Source organism: Dama dama, chromosome 6, assembly GCF_033118175.1.
Source record: "Dama dama isolate Ldn47 chromosome 6, ASM3311817v1, whole genome shotgun sequence".
Lineage (NCBI taxonomy): Eukaryota > Metazoa > Chordata > Mammalia > Artiodactyla > Cervidae > Dama > Dama dama.
This window is the reverse complement of record NC_083686.1, coordinates 3,042,440-3,062,574: the sequence shown is the minus strand read 5'-3', so window position 1 is coordinate 3,062,574 and position 20,135 is coordinate 3,042,440. Positions and strand designations below refer to the sequence as shown.

General features: G+C 54.5%; 1 protein-coding gene across 5 annotated transcripts in view; it reads right to left on the bottom strand.

The window, feature by feature from the left end:
* ACOX3 (acyl-CoA oxidase 3, pristanoyl) overlaps positions 1-19,550 on the bottom strand; it is a 50,677-nt gene extending 31,127 nt beyond the window's left edge. For 2 of the 5 annotated variants that reach the window (XM_061145419.1, XM_061145422.1), the window contains exons 1-7: positions 19,386-19,549; positions 14,650-14,809; positions 14,090-14,323; positions 12,972-13,046; positions 12,374-12,463; positions 9,670-9,813; positions 2,964-3,052 (exon numbers count right to left, since the gene is read on the bottom strand). In XM_061145419.1, the coding sequence (XP_061001402.1) occupies positions 2,964-3,052; positions 9,670-9,813; positions 12,374-12,463; positions 12,972-13,046; positions 14,090-14,323; positions 14,650-14,793 (776 nt within the window). In that variant the 5' untranslated portion in view covers positions 14,794-14,809; positions 19,386-19,549. Of the gene's footprint in view, positions 1-2,963; positions 3,053-9,669; positions 9,814-12,373; positions 12,464-12,971; positions 13,047-14,089; positions 14,324-14,649; positions 14,810-19,385 lie in introns of all 5 variants that reach the window. The other 3 variants (XM_061145420.1, XM_061145423.1, XM_061145421.1) reach the window with 2 other exon arrangements.
* Positions 19,551-20,135: the final 585 nt, after the last annotated feature.

Sequence of the window (20,135 nt, the reverse complement as noted above, 5' to 3'; positions counted from 1 at the left end):
TTGGACTCTGTGGGAGAGGGTGGGATGATTTGAGAGAATAGCACTGAAACATGTCTATTACCGTATGTGAAATTGATCGCCAGTCCAAGTTCGATGCATGATACAGGGTATACTCAAAGCTGGGGCACTGGGACAACCCAGAGGGGTGGGATGGGGAGGGAGGCGGGAGGGGGGTTCGGGATGGGGGACATGTACACCCGTGGCTGATTCATGTCAATGTATGGCAAAAACCACAATAGTGTAAAGTAATTAGCCTCCAATTAAAATAAATAAGAAAAAAGGAATCAACCTGCAATGCAGGAGACCTGGGTTCGACCTCTGGGTTGGGAAGATCCCCTGGAGAAAGGAAAGACTACCCACTCCAGTATTCTGGCCTGGAGAATTCCATGGACTGTACAGTCCATTGGGTCACAAAGAGTCGGACATGACTGAGCGACTTTCACTTCACTGATTTCTAGACAGCCTTCCTGCAGACTCACTCACTCCTGTGATCCACCTACACATTGTTACTGCTTTTTATTTTAAAAAACAAGAGGTCTCTGGACAAAAAGTCACTCCATCACAGCACTGCCCTGCAAGCAGCGGGCAAGTGGGGGAAGCAGGGACTCAGCTCCCGGGCGCCCTCTGCTGGGCATGCGCCCCGCGGCCAGCAGGGACAGCGGCGTGTCCAGCGAGGCGGGACACTGGCCCCATCCCAGCCCCTGCCCAGGACAGGGGGTCCGAGGGGGCCCAGGTGCTACAGAACCTTCAAAGGCTCAGGGACCAAGTGAGGCTGCTTCCACGTCCTGTCCGCCAAGCAACCCCTTGGAACGGCTCAGAGCGGTGACTCTGATCTCGGGGAGCCACTCTGGGCCCCGGCATCAGGGTGGTCACCATGCTGCCCCCTGGCGGCCCCCTGGGCTGGCACGGCTGAGACTTATAGGAGCTGTGCTCCTCCCACATGACGCGTTTGCTTGGAGGAGGGCCTTGGTGGCCCGGGGGGAAAGCTTCTGCCTGCAGTGTGGGACACCAGGGCTCAGTCCCTGTGTGGGGAAGATCCCCTGGAGGACGGCACGGTGACCCACTCCAGTATTCGTGCCTGGAGAATCCCATGGACAGAGGAGCCTGGAGAGCTACAGACTATGGGGTGGCAAAGAGTCGGACACGACTGAGTGACTAACACTTCCACTTTTTTTTTGCTTTGTTGGTGTGACTGTGTCTCCTGGGGCTGAGGGGGGGGCGCTGTAGTTAGACACGGTACTGTCTCTAAAGCAGGAGCTGACTGGGGGGGAACCAAGTGCAGAGCGTTTCACTGATGTCCCAAAACAAGCGTAAAAGTTCTAACTCGTAAAAACCAAGACATACGGGGACCGGGAACCCGTGAGCCCGCCTGATGCCGTCCACAGACTGCAGGGACCGGCAGCGCGTGTGCACGGCTGGAGGGTCACCTCCCGCCGCCAGGCTGCACATGGCCACACAGACCCGCCGTAGACACAGCCGCCGCGCACACGCTTTCTGGGCCCCATGCTAGGGCACGCGGAGCTCAAAAGGGGACAGGGCCTTCCACCCCTCCACTCGCGTGGCCCCCGTGATGCTGCCAACCGCTCAGAGGAGTCAGCAGCACGTGGCCCGTCCCTGCCAGAGGCCCCCTGCACCCACACCGAGCCGCAATGGACGGAACGACGCCCCCTCCCCACCAGGTAATTAACAGGTCTTCGCACAGGCCAGTGAGAGAGGCGCTCAGAGCTCTCGACGGGAATTAGTTAGACAGCTTGTGCGTGCGTGTGCCTGGTTTTGCCTTTTAACAACGTCCTGCCGCCTTCTCCTCCAGCTACAGAGTGAAAATCGATGGTACACCCCTCCTCAGGCACAGGCTGGGGCCTCACCTGTTCCGAGGGCCGGAGCGGAGATTTGAGACACTCCCCAGGCCACCAGCTCCCCAGCTTACAGGGAGGGACAGCTGAAAGGACCCTGAGAGTGCTGGGAGGCTCACCACCTGCTCCGGCTTCTGTCTAAGAGACGACCTGCCTCCTGATTTATATTCAAGACGACCAGAGTCAGGGTAACCAGAGGGCTCCAACTACGGCCGGGCATGCTCCTTTGTTCTCTGGCTCCCCACGAAGTGGCAGGTATACAGACGCTCCTAAGACGCAGTGTGACATACAGGACTAAGGAACCTCCCAGCTCTGCTTCCCCACATGGGAAGCATCTCAGAAGGCACAGAGCATCTCAGCCAGGCTTTCTGAGAGACGGCAGGTGAGTCCTGCCTGAATGCTCAGGTGAGGGGGCACCGACGGTTGGCACACAGCTGGGAAGACACGGCTGGCCCCCAGGCAGGGCTATGTGAGGGGCCCACCACGGGGACATCACGGACGAGCAGACAGGCCGGGAAAGCTGCTGAAGGTCAGCCCAAGAGGCAGAGGTGGACCCGGGACCTGAACCCAAATCGTTTCACTCCCAAATTCGTGCCCTGAATGAGCCGGAGAATCCCTCCGGGAGGCTGCAAAGCCCCTCCTGACATGGCTCCCCTGCCCACCTGCCCCCCGTCTAGCTCCCCAAGCCCAGGTCTCGTCTCAGACCACACTGCCCCCACTACCCAGAGCCCAGCTCCTCCCGCAGGACGGCACGGGTGTGGGCTGGGCGCCCAAGCTCCGGGCTGGGGGAGCACGCCGGGGTCACAGGTTGAGGACCCAGGGGCTCAAACCCTGTCTCTGGGCTGAGAGCTGGAGTGGCCACAGGCCAGAGGCAAGTTCGCTGCTCAGCATGCAGGGCCCCTTAACAGCTCCTGAGGCTGGCCTTGGAGCAGAACCCAGCCCCTCCCGACACAGTCTCTGGTGCAGAAGTGCGGCGCGTCCTGCAGGGTGCGGGGGCGGCACTGAGGGGCCCGGGGGAGGGGGGGGGCTCACGGGTGGGCGGTGCTGAGCAGGCAGCCTCGCGGTATGGGCCCCAGAGGAGGAGCCGTCAAGTTCAAGGGCCGGACTCACCCGTTGTCCAGGCCGTTCTGCCCCAGCTTCTTCCCGATGTCGCCGACCATCACTCCTGGCATGGGAAGAAGGGTCTTTGGGTCCCGAATCTGCACAGACCACAAAAAAAAAAGAAAAAAAGACGGAAGCTGTGAGGGCCACACGGAAAAGCAGATGAAAATGTCCAAGACCCCCCGCTCCGAACGAGCCACGGCGTCCCTGCATGCAGCTGCCGTGGGTTTAAACTGACCTCCTGAAATGTGGCCCTGTTGGGAGGTAGGGTCCTTGCACATATTAACTGAGGATCTGGAGGGGAGACTGCCCTGGTTACCAGCAGGGGCCTGAATCCAATGGCCTGCATTCTCCGAGGGTCAGAGGAGGGGAGGACACGGGGACAGGGGGCCACGTGCAGACAGAGGTGGAGACTGGTCGGAATCGGCCACAGCCCAGCATCGGGGGTGTCAGCGGAAGTGGGAAGAGGCGGGAAGGACCCTCCCTTGCAGCCTGTGGGCAGCGTGTGTCCTTTCTGACACCCCGACTTGGCCCCTCGTCTGTGGTACTGTTCTTGGTCACCATGTCCCCAGGACACTGGTCAGTGTGCTGTCTGGAAGACCCCAGGCACTGCCTATTCACACTTCAGATGCAGGACTTTCCACGGGGTGAAACGGGCATGACAAACGGCCGTCAACGTGTGTGTGGATTATTTTTGTAAATTCCCGCTGCCCCAAAAGTGACAGTGAAAGTCGCTCAGTGGTGCCTGACTCTTTGTGACCCCATGGACTATAGAGTCCATGGGATTCTCCGGGCCAGAATACTGGACTAGGTAGCTGCTCCCTTCCCCAGGGGATCTTGACAACCCAGGGATCAAACCCAGGTCTCCCGCATTGCAGGCAGATTATTTACCAGCTGAGCCACCAGGGAAGCCCAAGAATACTGGAGTGGGTAGCCTATGCCTTCTCCAGCGGATCTTCCTGACCCAGGAATCGAACCCAGGTCTCCCACGTTGCAGGCGGATTCTTTACCAACTGAGCTATCAACGAAGCCCATGACTTTGAATAACTTTAAATGGAGTATAATCTATAAACTTTGAATCACTGTATTGTACACCTGAAACTAATACGGCTATAACAATACAACACTGTAAACCGATTATACCTCAATTTAAAACACCTTTTTTAACCAAAGAAGAAGAAGTGTTGTGGTGGTGCTGCTGGTGGGAGGCAGCTGGCGTGCAGGGCTCCCCTGAGCAGTGGGTCAAGATGACCACAGCCAGCCCTTGGCAGGGACGGGGGGGTGTACCACCTCATCCCCATGGACCATGACCACCAGGGGAGAAGACTTTGCGTGCGAGGCTTCTGGAGCCATTGCTGCTGCCATCGTGGTGGCCTGTCATCATCGTCCCCGAGGTTCCGATCCTGCCGAAGAGGTCAGGACAGCAGGACAACCAGGGCGAGACGGGAGCTGGAGCCCCAGGGCCCCGAGCCAGCCGCCCCTCCTGCCCCGGTCCCAAAGAGCCACAGCAGCCGGCACCCCGCTGCCGTGACCTTCAGCCCTGCAGACGTCCAGGCGGGGACTCGGGGGCCCCGCCCTGATGCTGTCTCGGCCACTGTCCAAACAGCTTTCGGTCAAGCCCGAGAAGCACAGTCCTCCTCTGGCAGTTTCTCTGTGAGCTCCTTCCAGTTAGGTCCAGGTGCCACATCTCTTTCACAGACCCACCCCCCCAGCCCCATCCTGCCTGACTCCACCCTTGCTTTGTCCAGATCCCTGCCACCACCCTTCCAAAAAGCTGTGCTACGTTGGGAATCCACTGATGGGGTTTCGCTGTCTCTCCAAACACAACAGCTAGACAGACTGGCAGGCAGACAGACAGACAGCCCGGGAGCCTCCTGGTCAGGAGTCAGGGGTCAAGACAGGCTCCTGAGAGGGGCTGCCCTGGGGTGACCACAGAGGAAGGGCCATATGCACAGCTCACAGAGCAAAACGTTCAACCCCACAGTCAGACACAAGGCAACTGTCTTGGACCACTAACCACACGCCCTACTTGTTGCTTTATGGCTTGTTCCAGCGCTAAATGACTGCTAGCTGGCTCGTGATGATGGATCAGAACCTCTCTCCCTCTTTAAGAAAGGCTTTGGGAAAAACTCAATTCCTCTCCAAAGATGTCTGCTTCTTTAGCAAAGAGTCAAAGACGAAGACAAGGAATGACCTTGAGGAAGACACAGGATGGCCTGTAGGATGAAAGCTTGCTGCAGTGTCCGCAGGCCTGGAATGAGCCTGGTGGGTGGTCACCACCTCCGCCCAGCCCCAAGCAAGGGGCTGGGTTAACCTTGACTCAGTCTCATTCTTGGCTCTCCTCTAGCTGGACATCGAGTAATCCTCTCTCCAGTTATCATCTTACCACTGAGGTCCAGTATTTGAAGGCCGATCAGATGACAGCTCTGTGTTACCTCTGCCCTTCCCAGTCACCTTGCCAGATTCAGGATATATTCCAAGTATTACAAGCACAAACCGTTCTTCCGGAGAGAACTCACCTCTGACTCATAGAACAAGCTATTGACAGGGGAAAGCACTTTGGAACTCAGAGGACCTGCCTTCCAAGCCCAGCTTCCTGACTGTGTGGCCTTGGGAGAGTGACTTGGACCCCTCCCCATTCCGTTTCCTAACATGAACTGGGACTAACGTCTGCCTCTGGGTGGCCCAACAAGTCAGGGACTTAGTGAAACAGCTCAGGTGGGGCCTGGCACCCAGCAGATGCTTTACAAGTGGGAACCAGCAACTATCGTGACGGATTTCCTCCACTGCCAGACGCACACTTACTCCCATTTTAATGAATCAGCATATGTCTTAAAACTGATGGGTCCATTAACAAGGCTGCTTTTTCTCCCTGTCTCTCAAAAAGCTGCTTTCTAATCAACTGTGTATTTTACAACTGATGACATCTTGGACATAAGGTAATAAATCTGTTTCCTGCCACAGAAAAAAAAGAAAAACCGAGTATTAGTACCTAGAGACTGTAAGTCACTACAATGTATTAAACCAATTCTGTTAAATTTAAAAAAAAATTATACTCTTCCACCTATCAGCTAATGACATATAGCATGTGTGTGGGGGGGGGGGGCGGGGGGGGGTGTTCAGGTGCTCAGTCGTGTCCAACTCTATGACCCCGTGGACTGTAGCCCACCAGGCTCCTCTGTCCATGGGATTCTTCAGGCAAGAATACTGGAGTGGGTGGCCATCCCCTCCTCCAGGGGATCTTCCGGACCTAGTGATTGAACCCGTGTCTCTTACATCTCCTGCACTGGCAGGTGAATTCTTTACCATTAGCGCCATTTTGTGATGACTTATTTCAACCTCTCTCTCCTAGTAGACGGTGAACTTCACGAGGACAGGATTCACGCTGCCCTCAGGGCTGCACAGGAGACAGGCTAGGTACCCAGAGAGCATAGGCCGGATGGAGGGGCGACAACACCCACTGAGGGTTCACAGAGCCACGCGTAAGGGGATGCAGAACATCACGCACGGCTCCACAGTCTGAGACAGAAACACTGGAAGACGCTGCCTTCCGGTCCGGTTTCCTATACTCCAGAAGCAGGGTATGGTGGCCTCAGGTATCAAAAAATACACATGGTCTGCCGGCGATCACTGTAAACTGAAAACTAAGAACACGAAGGACCTCCCTGGTGGTGCAGTGGTTACGACGCTGCACGTTCACTGCCGAGGGACGGGGTTCAATCCCCGGGCGGAGACCTGAGGTCCCACAACCCACCTGGTGTGGCCAAAATGAAATGAAAATAAGGGCATGAGCATCGGAGGAAATGGATCAACCGGACGTCATGGAATTCAAACCCGAGTGCACAGAGGACAATACCACAAAAGTGAAGATAATTACAGAATGAGAGGAAATATTTGCACATCCTCTGTCTGAGAAGGCTGCATGTGCGGAATACATAAAGAACCCTTGTGACTCAACAACAAAAATACCCGATTTAGAAATGAACCGAGAGACTCAGTGCACACATGGACCAAGGCCAGACCACATGGAAAAGCCGCGCTCTGACCGTCAGCCCACAGCACAGCCCAGACAAGGACTCGATCAGTAACTGGGTCAGTAACTGGACAAGGCCAGGACTCAATCAGTAACTGGATCAATATCTGGACAAAGCCAGGACTCGACCAATAACTGGATCAGTAACTGGACAAGGCCAGGACTTGACCAATGACTGGATCAATAACTGGACAAGGCCAGGACTCAACCAATGACTGGATCAGTAACTGGATCAATAACTGGACAAGGCCAGAACTCGATCAATGACTGGATCAATACCTGGACAAGGCCAGGACTTGACCAATAACTGGATCAGTAACTGGATCAATAACTGGACAAGGCCAGGACTCGACCAATGACTGGATCAATAACTGGATCAATAACTGGACAAGGCCAGGACTCGACCAATGACTGGATCAGTAACTGGATCAATACCTGGACAAGGCCAGGACTCGACCAATGACTGGATCAATACCTGGACAAGGCCAGGACTCGACCAATGACTGGATCAATACCCAGACAAGGCCAGGACTCGACCAATAACTGGGTCAATACCTGGACAAGGCCAGGACTCGACCAATGACTGGATCAATACCTGGACAAGGCCAGGACTCGACCAATGACTGGATCAGTACTGGACAAGGCCAGGACTCGATCAATAACTGGATCAATAACTGGAAAAGGCCAGGACTCGACCAATAACTGGATCAGTAACTGGATCAATACCTGGACAAGGCCAGGACTCGATCAATGACTGGATCAATACCTGGACAAGGCCAGGACTCGACCAATAACTGGATCAATAACTGGACAAGGCCAGCACTGGATCAATAACTGACGGCTCCCTCGTCGTCGTCCTGCTTCTGACACAGACTCAGTCGGAGAAGGCCCCCCCACCAGTCCCCAGGACACCCCTTCTTCTGGCAGCCATGCCCAGCTCCCACCAGACCCCCAGCCCCCATCAGGCACCCTGAGCTGCCCTCTGCTCCACTAGGAAGCTCGCACAGTCCTCCGCCTGCCTCTGAGTCTCTGCCAAGCACAAGTTCAGCCAGCTCTGAGCAAATAGCCTTTGCTTTCACCATCCCTGCTTGGTTCCACAGGAGAAAGGATTTGAACAGACATTTCTACCACGAAGATACAGAAATGGCCAACTGGAACGTGAAAATATGTTTCACACTGTTGGTTATTAAGGAAACGCAAATCAAAACCACAACCAGATACTGCTTCACAACCTCTAGGGTGGTTACGGAATTAAAAAAAAAAATGGATAATAACCTGTGTTGGTGAGGATGCGGAACAACTAGACCCCTCAGCCCTGCTGGTGGATTATGTAAAACGCTGGCAACCAGCATGAGATTCCATAAAAAGTTCAATGCAGGGTGACCCTAAGACCTGGCAATTCTTCTCCTGGGTACCAACCCCCAAAAAAGACTGAGGACCCATGTACAGACAGACAGGGCTCATGAATGTTGACAGTAACACCACTCCCAACAGCCAAAGGGTGGAAAGCACCCAATGCCCAGCAAGGGAGGAACGGACACACGAGCTGTGGACCAGCCACACAATGGATCGTTCGGCCTCAGAAAGGAAGGTGGTTCTGGGACAGGCTGCAATGTGGATGAACTTAAAAAACACGCGAAGGGAACAAGGTCGGGCAGAAATGGTCACACAGTGCGTGACTCCTTTCTTGCAGAACATCCAGAAGAGGCAGAGGCAGAAAGCAGCCAAGGGGCTGCCAGGCCTGGGCAGGGGGTGGCAGGGATGGCGTGCTCCTTGGGTGTGGGGCTTCTGAAGAGGAGACGCTCTGAAACTAGAACGGCAGGACGTCATGCATGCACTCACTGCCACTAAACTGTTCACTCTCACATGGCTAGTCGTGCGTGCTTAGTCGCATCTGACCCTCTGCGACCCCACGGACGGTACAGCCTGCCAGGCGCCTCTGTCCCTGGGATTTTCCAGCCAAGAATACCGGAGTGGGTTGCCATTTCTTCCCGACCCAGGGGCCCAACCCGCGTCTCCTGCATCTCCTGCATTGGCAAGCGGATCCCTTACCGCCACACCACCTGGGGAACCTTTGTATGTGACACGAATTCTTCTCTCGTGAGAGCCTCCCCACTGTCAGAAAAGTCTCAGAGAATAAAAATGTCAGAATGGGTGCAGGGATGGCAGGAGCTGGGTTTCATTCAGTATCCAGTCAGCCCAGGCACAAAGGTCCTGGGTGAACTTGGGGGCTCCAGGTCTGTGGATGCTGCTGCCATCCTGGGCAGTGGGGAACGGGCCAGCCGGCTGTCCCAGGCACCCCCAACGGCCAGAGCTCTGTTTGTGACCTGAGAAGGGGCTACATGAAAACCCCCAAGTCAGACTTCGCCTCGGAACTCCTGGAGCCCCTCAGATTGGCTGCCAGAGCCTGGGTGTTGGCGCCCAGCAGGATGGAGACTCTCCCCGAGATGAGCCTGGGCTTGGGGTTTCTCAGCGGCAGCGCCTCACATATGGGGCTTATCATTCTTCCTGGGGCGGGGCAGGGGGCGGGGGGTGGGTGTCCTGTGCGCTATAGAGTGTTGAGCTTTACGTAGTATGCGTCTGCACCCCTAAATGCCAGAATCACCCCTGCCCCCAGCTGTGATGAAAACAGCTCCAGACGTGGCCAGACCCCCCGACCCCAGGGATGAAGCCTGCCCCTACCTGCACGAGAAAGGGGTGCAGCCCATGGCACCGGCCCCCCGGCGTGTACAGCTGAGCAAACACCACTGCGTGGGTGGCGGTCTTGCCCATGTTGCCAACCCAGAACTTGGCGGCTTCGAAATCGGGGGAATGGATGATGAATTCCTGCATGAGGGGGAAAAAATGGACGTTAGAGACGGACGCACACTGGAGTCTGCATCTCTTTGACACATTCAGTCTTCTCTGTTTGAAACCTTGGAGGTGTGAGTAAGAACGATGGCAGGTTATTTCCTGTGTGGCACGGAGAGCCCCATTAAAAAAAAAAAAAAGCATATCCTGGGTCTTATGACTTAAAGAAGAACCTTCCTATGGAAGATGATGACGAACATGGCAAACAGTAAAACACGCTGCAAGCTGCCAGCGCCCCGATAGAGTTCACCCGTTCAGGGAGCCTTCCCCAAGCACAGATCGGGGCTGGGGGCCCCCTCCTCGCCTTCACGCCTGCCTGATCCCCCACCCACTGCCGATTCGCCAAGTTCGGCTCCCTCGCCCACCCTGTCTGTCCCCCCACAAGCTCCCCGGGAGCCCAGAAGCACAAGGTAGACGAGCGCAGGAATTCAAGAAGGAGCAGACAGGAGGGGACAGGTCCCCTGAGGACACGGCCGGGGGCCTGGGGAGGCAGGAGGGAGCAGAGGGAAGCAGGGCTGGGGGCTGCCCCCCGGGAGGTCCCACCTGCTTGTGGACGTCACCCAGCCTGCTGGCTCCCTCCAGCGCACACCACTGCACTCTCCTCCACATCGACACGCTGCATCTCCTTGTCACTCATGACATCAGGTAGAGACGCTCGTGCTGGTCCCATCCCATCCCTGCCCCACAGCCCCGGCACAGCCAGCTTCTCCGTGCTGGTGGCGGGACTGCGTCTCCCCTCCAGCGTAAGAGTCCCACCGGCGCGTCAGAGGCCAGCAGCTGTCCCTGGCAGCAGTGCTGAGTACACAGCAGGGTGCTCAACAAACACCCGCGGGAGGCCCGCGGCTCCTAACCTCAGCGGTCTTCACTTAAGGACTAACGCCCAAAGGAAGGGCGTCAGAGACAACAGCCTCCAAAGTAACTGAGTTTCACCCAGGCCATGGAGGTCCCAAGGCCGTGGGGGTACCACCCTCCCTCTGCAGAGTCAGGAAGGGCCTCCCCGTCCCCCAGCCCAGCACTGAGAGTCCAAGGACACCAGGGAGCCGAGTGAAAAGAAGGGCTGAGAGCCAGAAAGGCCCGGGTGCATATAAAGATATCTCGTGGCTTAAACAACAGTCCCTTGGACTGCAAGGAGATCAAGGCAGTCAATCCTAAAGGAAGTCAACCCTGAATACTCATTGGAAGGACTGATGCTGAAGCTGAAGCTCCAATACTTTAGCCACCTGATGGGAAGAGCTGACTCGTTGGAAAAGACCCTGAGGCTGGGAAAGACTGAAGGCAGGAAGAGAAGGGGAAGACAGAGGATGAGATGGTTGGATGGCATCACCGACTCGACGGACATGAGTTTGAGTAAACTCCGGGAGTTGGTGATGGACAGGGAGGCCTGGCGTGCTGCAGTCCGTGGGGTCGCAAAGAGTCGGACACAACTGAGTGACTGAACGACAAGGATACCCAAGAGGCCACACGGCTTGCTCTCAGCCCGTGGGGTGTGGCTGACCCTCATCTCTGCTCCCAGGCACCACCAGCAGCCTGCAGGGCACCCACTGCGACCCGCGCCCCTCACCACCCCTGTTCTTCCAGGGGCTTCTCAGGTTCATCCTCTTGTGCCCCCTGCCCACACTGCCTCCCGCACACCCAGCCCACCTGTCCCATGAATAAACGCACGGTGAGCAGACACACGGGGCAGGGCTTCACCCTGCCGCACGCAACTCGGCCAAACCACAAGCACCAGGCGGCGGAAGGGCCGCAAGTTCCCAGGACACAGGACCCGTGAGGAAGGGGCAGGAGGATGTGGCCGTCTGGGAGACGTGGGGGCCAAGGAGCCTGATACCAGTGATGGGAGAGGGGCGGCAGGACGGGGAGCAGCAGAGACCACGGGTCCCCCGCATGGCCCGTCCTCTCCCCGGCGCCCCGCTGCAGACCAGCCGACACACCACGCCGCTGTCTGCTCACAGACTGGCCTCCTCTGGAGCATGAGCTCCCTCCCCGAGGACTGCCGGGTCCCCACGGCACTAAGGACCGAGCCTGCACAGAGCGGCCTTCCACGCACCGCACGCAGAGCGGGGCCAACCACAGAGGTGCCACGGAGCGTCCACGGGTGCAGGAGTGGCCCCGGGACCAGAGGGGCTGGGTTGCTGTCCCGAGAGCCTGGCCCCAGACAGGGCACATGGGACAGGCCACTAGAGAGGGACGACGCTCAAGGCGAACTTGCGTTCCTGTTTGTCCCATGAAGCACGAGCGGCTGGAACCGATCACGAATCGCACACCAGATAAACCTGGTAAACAAACGGATTTTATAAAAAGACAGCCTGTGCCCTCGCCACATTCACAGCCTACCCAAATCCAATCCACAGCAGACTCCCGGGTGCGGCCAGGCTTCACCTCTCACCACCTTTATCTCCTAAGCTCTGCTGTTCACAGCGTGATGGATCTCGGAGTGCACTTTTAGGCAAGAGCCAGGTTTCTTGGTCTAATTATGTGACAACACCACGTTTCACGTGCGCGAAGCCTGGAGACAGAACGGGTGGGTATCACCTACCTGGGTGGTGGGGTCGTAGTGAGCGGTCGTCCGCATGCCCTTGGTGTTACTCCCATGACTCACTTCCGTCAGAGCAAAACATCCAAAAATCTAGCATGGACACAGAGAATGCGGTCAGGTGAAAAGGCCCTTTCTGCACCTTCCTGGAGGGAGCCTGCCGCCAGGCTTCCTTTTCGGCCTAGACCACCAACCAAAGCCCTCAGTCTCCATTTCCTGCCTGACGCCCAGCGGGCTCACTGAGGCAGCCTGCCACGCGAGACACCGGCTGCAGCTCCCACCTGGAGGGTGGACAGCCAGCAGATGGGCTGATGGGGGCCTCGCTAAGTCAGCACGGTGGCTAAGGGCAGCTCTTAGGCTGCAGAAGAAAACGAAGGTGCTACTTCGATAAGAAAAAGTTCAGTTCCTATCATGCTAGGAATCCGGCACGGCCCAGTTTGGTAAAGAACAGCATGAACTATTTGGCGAGCAGCCCCAGCACAGCATGAAGGGAGAGGAGTGGTCCCCCACGTGCAGACCCTCTGCGGCAGGGCGCCCTCCCCACACATCTCCAAGGAGAGCAGGTGACAGGACACGAGCTCACACGTGAACCCCAGCTAACCTCCATACTGAAGATCTTTGGAAGGTATCTGAAGTGTCGTTCAGAACCGGAGCTGTAAATCGCGGATCCAAAAGTCTGAAAATACAACACCAGCATGGAAACAGGTGGAAGCTAAGGCGTGCTGCCGCTCTGGGACTTTACCCCCACTCCCCACCCCAACACACACACACACACACCCAGCCCCCGACATCACACCAGCCCCCAGCAAGGGCTCCAGCTTCCAAGACAAAGCAGCACTGGGGTCCACAGCCCAGGGTAGACCCTGGGACTCAGCTGCCTGGCCTTGCGCTCACAGAGTGACGAGACCCGGGTCTTTGTCACAAGCCATTTACGTGCATTGAACAGGACCAGGAGAGGGCCCGTGAACAGCAAGGAGGCAGGAGATGGGGGGGGTGGGGGCGGACAAGAGTGTGGGATGGGCAAGGCGAGCCCACCTTTCCTTCAGACAGCATGTGGACGATATCACCTTCCCAAGTTCATCTCCACCCGCGTATCAAAGAGGCAGAAACACAGGCTTCACCTTTGACCTATTTTTCCTCCTTTCCTTCCTTCCACTTATCACGATTTTTGGTATAAGAGTCCCAGAGCTGCTATTTCTATGGAATTTTAACTGCATTGCTTTATTCAAGGACTGACGTGTGTAAGTCTGCATAACCAGCTGAAAAAAACTGGGCTTCTCACTAAAAGTCACAAGGTCTACCTACATATTTTCATCTCTGCTTTTGTTTCTTCACAAATTTTCTTTTTTTTTCCGCTTTATTTATTTCGGTGCAGCACGCGAACTCTTAGCTGCAGCTTGTGGGAATTTAGTTCCTGACCAGCAATGAAACTCAGGGCCCCATACACTGAGAACGTGGAGTCTTGGCCACTGGACCCCCAGGGAAGTCCCTCGTCTCTGCTTCCGTTTCCTTTATCATTTTCTAGAAATCTCTTTAAGTAAGCGTTTCCCAAATGCACAAGTCTCACACAGCTCTAGAAGCGGGCAAATGCTGCCAACCAGCAAACCACAGAGGCAACTGCCGAGCACATCTCAGGTTCGGTGGACGGAGCGCTGCTCAGCCCCGGCACAGCGTGGGAGGGGCCCCTCTCCGCTCCCCTCCTCTGCCGGGGCAGCTCACCAGCAAGTGCAGGATGAACTTGGTGGCCAGGGACCAGTCGTACATGCCCAGGCATTCGATCAGCGCCAGGACCTTCGGCAGGCTGCCTAGCATGTCCCCCACGGGGAGGAAGTCGTACTCGAAGACCCTCTTACAGCGCAGGAAGTTCAGCTCCTGGTACTTCTCCACGGAGAGCAGGCTGCCGCGGGGATGGGCGAAGAGGGGGTCGTTCTCCAGAGCTGAGAAGATGGTTTTCTGCAAATGCAGCAGGCAGGGAACAGTGGATTTGGAGGCAAAGTACAGAATTTTTTCACTAAGCTCTGGCTTACATGGTCTTCTCAAGGCCACGGGCTGCCTCGGGTGGGCAGTCTAACCCAGAAACACAGGGACAGAGATGAGAGTCTTTCTCAGGGGAGAGCAGAAGATACCAGGCTTAGGAAGCCCAGCTTGTCTGTGTCCATTTATTCCAGGCTCCCAAGAGTTCCCCGAGGACCCCCGCCATCTTTCTGCTGATGAACCAGGAGCCCAGCAGAGCCCCCCCGCGCCACCGACGCCCCCAGCGGCCCCCAGCCCAGCCTCACCTTGAAGCGCAGCGTGTCCTTGCCCTCCCAGAACAACGCCAGCTCCTTCCAGGGGAATGAAGCGCGGGCGCGGGCCACGTGCAGGGGCCCCTGGGGCGGGTCCGGCAGCACAGGGTCATCGCTCCTCTCCCCGAGGGGCACCATCACTCCTGGCCGCCACCTGCACAAACACACAACCCGAGTCAGCGCGTGTCCTTCTCACGCCATCACCGACAAGGACAGACATGCCGCGGGATGTGAAAGACAGACAGACAAGCTCTGATCACGAAGGGAAGGGCAGTGGGGACAACCCCGCACAGCTGGTGTCCACTCTCCCAGGAAAGGGGGGGAGGCGAGTGTCCTGGGCTCCACTCCTGCACCAAGGTGACCAGGAGTCAGACAGGGGCAAAGGCCAGCTCTGTGTCCAGCGCTGTGAAGCGCCCACCGCGGTCAGAGGACGCCTCACCTGCCCAGGGCCGCCAGACCCGCAGCCCGGGAAGCCTCGCCCTGGAGTTCAGCCAGTGCTGGCCGGCCCACTCCAGCCACACCCCGGCAGTCCCCTTGAGTCGACCTGGACGGGGGACGTCTGCAGAGTCTGTGACTCTACTTGACACAGAAGCATCTGGCTTCCCACTAACAGAGCGACCTAGCTCTCTTGACCAAAGGATCATTCTGGAATTTACTGAGCAGACTAGCTCCTTTTCCAGTGTCTAGGTCAATGAAGGCAGGGATGGGAGGGGCTTCTGAACAAAGACCCAGAGAGACACCATGAGAGCCGAGTCCTGGGTGTGGACCCCGAGGGCAACTCTTTAAGGTCCAGGAGAACATTTAAATCCTGTAGTTAAACATGAGGATAGCCTGGGAGGTCAAACTCTGAGTGTGATGGTCAACACTGTTGATACACAATGGAAAAGTGGTCACTCTTACTGGCGAGACCCTTGCGTCTTCTGGGTGAGAGGGGAAGGATCCGCAGGGCACACTTGAGGACCTGCTCGTGTGTCAGATAGCTTCCGTGGTGGCTCAGTAAAGAATCCACCTGCAATCCAGGAGACTTGGGTTCTATTCCTGGGCTGGAAAGATCCCCTGGAGAAGGGAATGGATTCGATCCCTGTGTTGGGAACATCCCCTGGAGGAGGGAACAGCTACCCACTCCAGTATTCTGGCCTAGAGAACTCCATGGAGAGAGGAGCCTGGCGGGCTACAGGCCATGGGGTCGCAAAGAGTCGGACACGACTGAGCGACTTTTATACTTTGTGTATCAGCGACTGTGCCCTCGACAGACAGCAGCTTATTCCATCTCTTAAACTGTAGAGCAGGTACTACTGTCCCTCTAAAAGATGCAAGAACCCCAATTCAGAGAAGCTTGCTGTCTTTTGCAAGCTCCCACCACTGAGAAGTGGCAGAGGGGGAAGTTGAACTCTGCAGAACACGAGCCCTGGGCAAGCTCTTTAGCAATCACTTTAAGATGCTGAGAGGACTTCCCTGGTGGTCCAGTGGCTAAGACCCCATGCTCCTGATGTAAGGGAAATGGGTTTGATTCCCAGTCAGGGAGCTAGATCCCACATGCCACAACTAAAGATATGTACAACCAAATATAAATAAATATTAAAAAAAAAAAAGATGCTAAGAAAGAAGCACAGACTAAATCCAGAGCAAGCAAAAAGCAAGTAGACAAAAGACTAGAGCAAAAAGTATGGACTAGAAAAGAGAAAGTCGACAAAAATAAAAGTTGGTTCATGGAAAACACTGACAAAACTGACAAACTTTTAGCTTGATTGACCCAGTTTAAAAAAAAAAAAAAAAAAAGAGGGAAAAAAACACAAATTCCTAACTTGAGGGACCAAAGCGGGACTATTACCACCAACCTTAAAGAAATAAAAAGGATTCCAAGGGAATACTATGAACCACTGTATGCCAACAAGTTAGATAACTTTCATGGAACTGACAAGTTCCTAGAAAGACACAATCTACCAAAACTGACTCATGAAGAAATGGAACATGAGATCAGATCCATAAAGAGGAAAGAGACTGAATTAGGAATCAATACCCACAAAGAAAAGCCAGAGGGCTTCCAGCGTGAATTCTACCAAATATTTAAAGAAGAAAAATAAAAATTTACGAACTTTTACAAAAAAACAGGAGAGGAGGGAACACACCTATAAAGTGCTCCATTAAGCCAGTATTACACTGAAACCAAAGGGATGACAAGAAAACCACAGACTAATATCCCTCATGAATATAAATGTAAAAATCCTCAATAAATCTTGCAAAGTGAATCCAGCAACATATTAAAAAGATTATACATCACGACCACATGCGATATACCCCAGGAATGTAAGGTTGATTCAACATTTGAAAATCAATTCACATAATACACCATATCAACAAAGTAAATGGACAAAAAGTACATGGTCCTATCAACAGATGCAGAAAAGCATGTGACAGAATCGAACACCCTCTCATGATAAAAACTCAACAGACTAGAAATAGTTTGATAAAACTATTGAACCTGATAAAAGACATCTACAAAAACCCTCTAGCTATCATTGTCCTTAACTATAGAAGACTTAATGCCTTGCCCCTAAAATTAGGAACAAGACGAGGATGTCCACTCTACCACATCTAGTCAACAGTGTACTGGAGGTGCTAGCCAATGCAATCAAGCAAGAAATGATGTAAAAGGCATCCAGGTTAGAAACCTATCTCTACCTGCAGATGACATGATTTTGTACAGAAATTCCTAAGGAATCCACTAAAAAACTATTAGGATTAATAGATCAGTCTACCCAGTTTGCAGGGTACAAGATCAGTAAGCAAAACTCAGCTGATTTCTATACACTAACAGTGAACAACTCAAGAATGAAATTAAGAAAACAATTCTATCTATAACAGCATCAAAAATGATAAAAATACTTGGAAATAAACTCAACAAAAGAAGTGTGAAACTTATACTCAGAAAACTATAAAACATTTTTTTTAGGGTTAGTTGATCTATAAACCCAAGGGCCAGCCTGGAAGTCCTCTCTCCCCCCTGTCCTAGAATCCAATTAGTTACCAAGACCCTCCCTCATTGCACCTCTCTAGTAAAAACAACAGACTGCTTCCAAATAGGAAAAGGAGTACGTCAAGGCTGTACATTGTCACCCTACTTATTTAACTTATATGCAGAGTACATCATGAGAAACGCTGGGCTGGAGGAAGCACCAGCTGGAATCAAGATTGCCGGGAGAAATAGCAATAACCTCAGATATGCAGATGACACCACCCTTATGGCAGAAAGTGAAGAAGAACTAAAGGGCCTCTAGAAGAAAGTGAAAGAGGAGAGCAAAAAAGTTGGCTTAAAGCTCAACATTCAGAAAACTAAGATCATGGCATCCGGTCCCATCACTTCATGGCAAACAGATGGGGAAACAGTGTCAGACTTTATTTTTTGGGGCTCCAAAATCACTGCAGATGGTGATTGCAGCCATGAAATTAAAAGATGCTTACTCCTTGGAAGGAAAGTTATGACCAACCTAGACAGCATATTAAAAAGCAGAGACATTACTTTGCCAACAAAGGTCCATCTAGTCAAGGCTATGGTTTTTCCAGTGGTCATGTATGGATGTGAGAGTTGGACTGAAGAAAGCTGAGTGCCTAAGAATTGATGCTTTTGAACTGTGGTGTTGGAGAAGACTCTTGAGAGTCCCTTGGACTGCAAGGAGATCCAACCAGTCCATCCTAAAGGAGATCAGTCCTGGGTGTTCATTGCAAAGACTGATGTTGAAGCTGAAACTCCAATACTTTGGTCACCTCACGTGAAGAGTTGACTCATTGGAAAAGACCCTGATGCTGGGAGGGACTGGGGGCAGGAGGAGAAATGGACAACAGATGATGAGATGGCTGGATGGCATCACGGACTCAGTGGGTATGAGTTTGAATAAACTCTGGGAGTTGGTGATGGACAGGGAGGCCTGGCGTGCTGCGATTCATGAGGTCGCAAAGAGTCAGACGCGACTGAGCAACTGAACTGAACTGAATACCGAATAAATCCTATCCTTTCTCTTTGAGCCCAAGAAATCTTATCATAACAACCTCCAGTTATTGAGCAAACATTGACTGTGGGTGGAGCAGCTGCTTTCCAGATGCTAGGAACCCCAGTACAATCAGTACTCTCACGTTCCAGGTGATGAAAGCAAATGTGTTAGTAAAGAAGACTGTCCAGGGCCTTAACGACCTCAGTCCAAACTCCAGAATCCTAAGCCACCGACATTACTGCATGATGTTACACACAAGTATCTGAAGCCAGACACCTGGCGTCAGATTCCAACTTTAGAGCTTAGGCATGGGGCGAACTTGGCAAAGTTACTTCACCTGCCTGGCAGGTGGTGACAACACAGGCCAGGCTGATCCTGCATGGCCGGTAGGCTGTTACCACTCACTGGGACACCTAGGGCATTTCCAGGCACGGAACGGAACGGAACGTCTATACCATTTGGGAGGTGGGGGGCGGAGGCATCTATACCATTTGGGGGGCGCAATAGTCGTTCTCAGACAATTTCAGAAGAGGCCCTAACATGCAGACCCGACCATGCTCCCGCCGCTAGGTGACAGCTGTCCGCTGACCTCAGGGGACAAGTGTCTGAACTCCTCAATACATCTCGCGCGTTTACCTGCCCGGCCGCCCGCCCTCGCAGCCTCTGCGCTCAGCAGTTCCTGAAGAAGACGCGTTTGTCCCCCACCCCACCCCAACCTTTGCACGCGCCGCCCCCGCGTACCCTCTGGGCAAAGGCGGCCTGGACCTTCAGATGTCGCCGGGCCCTCCGATCGCGGCCCCCGCACCGCCCAGCGAACACACCACAGGCTCCCAACTCTGGTCCCCTGGAAGTCCACCCAGATCCCAGAAGCAGGGGAGCGCGCGCGCGCGCAGCCGCAGACAGGCCCTGCGTCCCGCCCCCGGGCCTGACGTCATCGCGGTCGCCGCTGCGCCCTGTCACCCGGGAGACGCAGGACGCCTGCGCGAGCCCTGGCTGCTGGAAAGTGAAAGTGAACGTTGCTCAGTCCTGTCCCACTCTTTGCGACCAGGCCAGAATTCTCCAGGCCAGAATACTGGAGTGGGTAGCCGTTCCCTTCTCCAGGGGATCTTCCCAAGCCAGGGAAGGAACCCAGGTCTCCCGCATTGCAGGCGGATTCTTTACCAGCTGAGCCACCAGGGAAGCCCAAGAATACTGGAGGAGTGGGTAGCCGTTCCCTTCTCCAGGAATTCTCTGGAATTCTCCAGGCCATAATACTGGAGTGGGTCAGTCAGTCAGTCAGTTCAGTCGCTCAGTCGTGTCCGACTCTTTGCGACCCCATGGACTGCAGCTCCCCAGGCCTCCCTGTCCATCACCAACTCCCAGAGTTTACTCAAACTCATGTCCACTGAGTCCGTGATGCTATCCAACCATCTCATCCTTTGTCGTCCCCTTCTCCCGCCTTCAGTCTTTCCCAGCATCAGGGTCTTTTCACTTGAGTCAGCTCTTCACATC